This window comes from Rhagoletis pomonella, unplaced genomic scaffold (genome assembly GCF_013731165.1).
Source record: "Rhagoletis pomonella isolate Grant_MI unplaced genomic scaffold, Rhpom_1.0 Rhpom_scaffold_08787, whole genome shotgun sequence".
In the NCBI taxonomy this organism is placed as follows: Eukaryota; Metazoa; Arthropoda; class Insecta; order Diptera; family Tephritidae; genus Rhagoletis; species Rhagoletis pomonella.
In genome coordinates, this window is record NW_023467314.1 from 2403 (window position 1) to 6713 (window position 4311).

General features: G+C 42.4%; 1 protein-coding gene across 1 annotated transcript; it reads left to right on the plus strand.

Moving 5' to 3' along the window:
* Positions 1 to 501: 501 nt before the first annotated feature.
* On the plus strand, positions 502 to 876 carry LOC118756104. The gene has a single exon (XM_036490892.1). The coding sequence runs from the start codon at positions 502 to 504 to the stop codon at positions 874 to 876; it is 375 nt and encodes a 124-aa protein (XP_036346785.1).
* The last annotated feature ends 3435 nt before the right edge of the window (positions 877 to 4311 follow it).

Here is a 4311-nt window from a genome sequence, read left to right on the forward strand (position 1 = left end):
AAAACCAAGCATAGGAAGCGAAGTAGTCACGGTTCGTCCCTTCCAAAAGTTATATATCGACTTTCTCGGCAAATATCCTAGATCAAAGCGAGGCAATAGTTATATTTTTATTGTACTGGACCACTTCTCCAAGTTCACGTTTTTGAAAGCGAAGCGCGAGGCCACCGCTAGCAACGTGGTGAAGTTTCTCACAGAGGAGATCTTCACAAGTTCGGAGTCCCGGAGACAATACATTCCGACAACGGCAAACAATTTCAGTCCAAGCAGTTCTCACAGCTACTGCAGGCCTATGGAGTCAAACACATGAAGACGGCGTATTATGCTCCGCAATCGAATGCGTCAGAAAGAGTTAATCAATCTGTGTTGGCTGCCATCCGGTCATACCTGGAGAAAGACCATCGCGATTGGGATTTATATCTCTCCGAAATAAAATGTGCTCTTCGAAGTGCAGTGCATTCCTCGACGGGAGTGTCTCCTTACTTCGCGTTATTTGGCACGAACATGTTCACTAATGGTGCCGACTACGCATTGGCCAGGAAGTTGTCTAGCCTTAGTGACAATGAAATTTTCTTGTTAGATACTAGCGACAAAATCAGACTCATGCGCGAAAAGGTCAAAGGAAAGCTGCACGAAGCTTATGAGACAAATTCGGCGCGTTATAACAAAAGAATACGCGCGATTCGTTTTAGGCCCGGACAAGAAGTCTATAAGCGTAACTTTGTTCTAAGCGACTTTAAAAATAACATCAATTCGAAGTTTTGCAAAAAATTCACCAAATGCCGCGTAAGGAAAGCACTCGGGAACAACGTGTACCTGTTGGAATCGCTTGCAGGAAAAAGCCTGGGCGCTTGGCATGCAAAAGACATTAATCAGTAGGGTACTCCATCTCGGCGATCTCTCCGGCGATGAGGTTCAAGTCGTCCGGGGAGGAAGCAATCAGCCAAAACGTAGCACGAAGGACCTGAAATGGCTCACAAAGGAAATTTCTACCATAAAAAGAAGGCTAATAAACATCCCGTAATCCTTCCATATGTAAGAGCACATGCGCATAACACATGCCCGGCTGAGCTCTCGAAGCAGGAGACCGTGTCAGGGGTGGGTGTTCCCCATGTTGGGCGTTTGTTGAAGGTCCCTAGTAGCTACCCATGGACCGCCGGAACAGCTGAAAATAAAAAAAATTTATGAAATTAGTAAAATCCCCATCCTTATTTACCTGATGTTTTCGTTGGTTGCCATCTCTGTGTCGATCGACAAATGTTAAACTCAGCAAAAGTCCCAAAAGGGGAAATTGTAAAGCTTTTAAGGAAAAATGTTGCCAGATTGGCAAGGGCCATTCGGAGAGCCGAGTAAATCATTAGGAGAGAGACAGATATAGGGCGAACGGATCGGATTACGGAAAACGGAGGTTAAAACGGATGGCGGTAGAAACCAGGCTATATAAAGGAGTTCACAGTGGACCGTAAGGATAAGATTGCGGTGTGAACTGAAACGTTAACTGCCCCGACTCGCGCGCAGGCATGGGCATTCTCGAGCGACAAAGAAGTTTTTGATAAAAAATTGTAAAACCTCAAAAAAAAAAATAATAAATAAACATAAACTCACGCGAGCGAAAAGCTCCAAAATAGGAATTCGGAGTTCATGGTTCTGGTCAGCCGAGATGACCACCACAATCCCATAAACCATAAAAAAGAAAAAAAATCCTATTAGCGAAGAAGCGGTCCAAGGTGAAATACACAACGTGACATAGAGCTAGTTTAATTTTTCGTATTTTAGTTTAGTCTTTATAAATGTATTTTACTGATACACATATATATGTATGTTTATTTGCGCGTTAACCGTGGTATTTCGCGATATTCTTTATGTTAGCATAAGTTTCCTTCTGTTGCTGCTTTTTTTTCCGTCAGTAAAAGAACCCAACAAGGTAGATAATCATTAATCTGAGCGGAGAACATCCCGCTCCCTGAAACACCTGTATACCGACAAAAAAAAAGAGCTCTTTTTGGTAGGGTGATAGGTTTACCGTGTCTTTTTGTTAAGTTCTATGAACTGTAATATACTTGTTTGGTCCCTTTTTTTTGATGGTGGCGATACATATAAATAATTTTTGATGTTGATATTTTTTTATGAATTTTTATAACTTTTGTTTAAATTTCTTATTTATTGTTCAAATTTACACAATTAGTTCCATGTTAGTCAATAAAATTTCTCTTGTATATTCGAAATTGAAAAGAAATTTAATATGAGGGACTAATTTATTTCGGAGGGAGGGGAAGATGACAAAAGGGTGAGTTAGTGGGCAATTGGAGTAGAACAACAGGGAGACCGCGAGGCGACGTCTGAAATGAGCGGTCCATGGATGGGTGGGCTTCCTATTGACAAAAGCATGTGGATGAACGACGCGTAACTTCCAGCCTGCTTCATTGTGGCAAGGGTTGAGAACCACGGCCACACAATTTCAGAGCTAGCTAGGGCCGCCGCAATGATAGCGACACACAAGGGGCGGTAACGTGTACGTGACATATATAATATGGCGCCCAATCAAAACACAGGAAATAACATCTGCGCCTCAGGTTGAAATTGGCGTCCGCAAATGAACGTAGGGAAGCGCTACTGGTCGTACCAGCATAGCACAAAAGAATAGCGATACATATTAAAAGCAGAGTTCGTTTTATAAATGAATTTCAACCTCCACAGAAAAGTCAATCGTTCAAGGAAGGGAGCCAGACTGGGTGTTAGATTTTTCGTAACCCGGTGACTTGTTTGCGTTATTAGTAGATAAATGAGAACCCAATTGCATCGGTATATAACGAAGATCACATAGCCTGACGCCTGCAATAAACCTTAGATGGCATTGCCGGACAAAGATAGTCTGGGCTATTATAAGCATCTTCATATCACAATACCATTTTTATTATTTATACCTTTTTTTTGTGAGCATTAAATTTGTCTCACGCAAATTAGTCTCAGTTTTGTACCTTTGTTTTTTTTGTTCAAAACCTAATACGTAACCACTAAGTACAGAATTAAGTAGTTTTGAGTTTTTTTTTAGAGACGTATGGCCACAATGAGCGAGAGCAATTGTGAAGCATAACGTTTTTTACCCCTTTGCAAACATTTTTTTTTAATTTCTTCAGGATTTCATGCTTTTTTGAGAGATCAAACCTTGTTTTTTTTAAATGATTTAATTATACATTAGTAACATAAGTTGAATGAAAACGTCGTCAATCAAATATAACACGCGTGCTCAAACAAAAAAAAAGCTAAAATGCATCCACCAGGGGATGTGCCAGTACAAAATGTGCAAAACGCCAATCCCCCTGCCTTTATAGACCTTTCTGAACGTATAATTATTAATAACGATAATGCTTGTTCAACTGTTAGCGACAAAGAACAGGGAAACATAAACACCACACCGGCAGATACAGCAATGAATGCAGGGGCTATTCCTAAACGAAGTGAATCCAATCCCAGAGAATGAGATAATCCGGTTGGTGAAAGGGAACTTGCGCGAATCATTGGCAAAAATAGTTTATCCCATTCAACGTACTCGCTCGAACAGCTCCGATTGGAGTGCAAGGAAGTTGAACGTTGTTTTCCGCGTCGGGATCGTGCACTGCCAAGTGGTTTCACGGCTCGTACCCAACATGTCAATGAGGTCGTTCAAATTGACGATGGAGGACGATTTTCTCCCGGTGATGAGGGTCAAGTCACCGTGGAGGAAATACGCCATCAACACTTAACTAGACAGCCAGCTGGGCGTAACAAGGTACTGTGTTGGAATTGTGGGGCAGAAGGCCACTTTTTCACAGACTGCATGTCGATGCACCGACGAATTTTTTGCTTTAAATGTGGAAAACCGGATGTAATAACTCCGAAATGTCCGGCGTGTAATCCAGCGGGAAACGCCCCACGGAACGCAATTATGACGGGGGAATCGCGCTCCACACAAACCCCGCACCAGTAGATGCCTGGACGAACACACCAACACCCGAAGAGTTGAGCCGCGATGCCATTTCACCTAAAAATAAACTTAACGTTAGCATTTTAAATAGAAATATGGGAAACAAAAAGAAGGCGTTGCCCAGGAAAGAAAGTAAGCCGTCCTACGAAGAACGCCTGAGAAAGTATCTGGTGGCACGCGAACACATCTTCGCTGAGAGTGTAGTAATGGGACGCCGGCAAGTGTCAAGGAAGGTCCAAAAGGCGCGTGAGAGATTCCGACAACGGAAGATACTGCGTCAGAAAGTAGTGGCGTCCATCAGAAGTATAGAAAAATGTGATCCGCGAGTTTACGCGGAAATAGAAATCGAA

Bases quoted from the DNA above. Each gene is read 5' to 3' on its own strand.
- LOC118756104 (XM_036490892.1), top strand. From the start codon at position 502: ATGTTCACTAATGGTGCCGACTACGCATTGGCCAGGAAGTTGTCTAGC.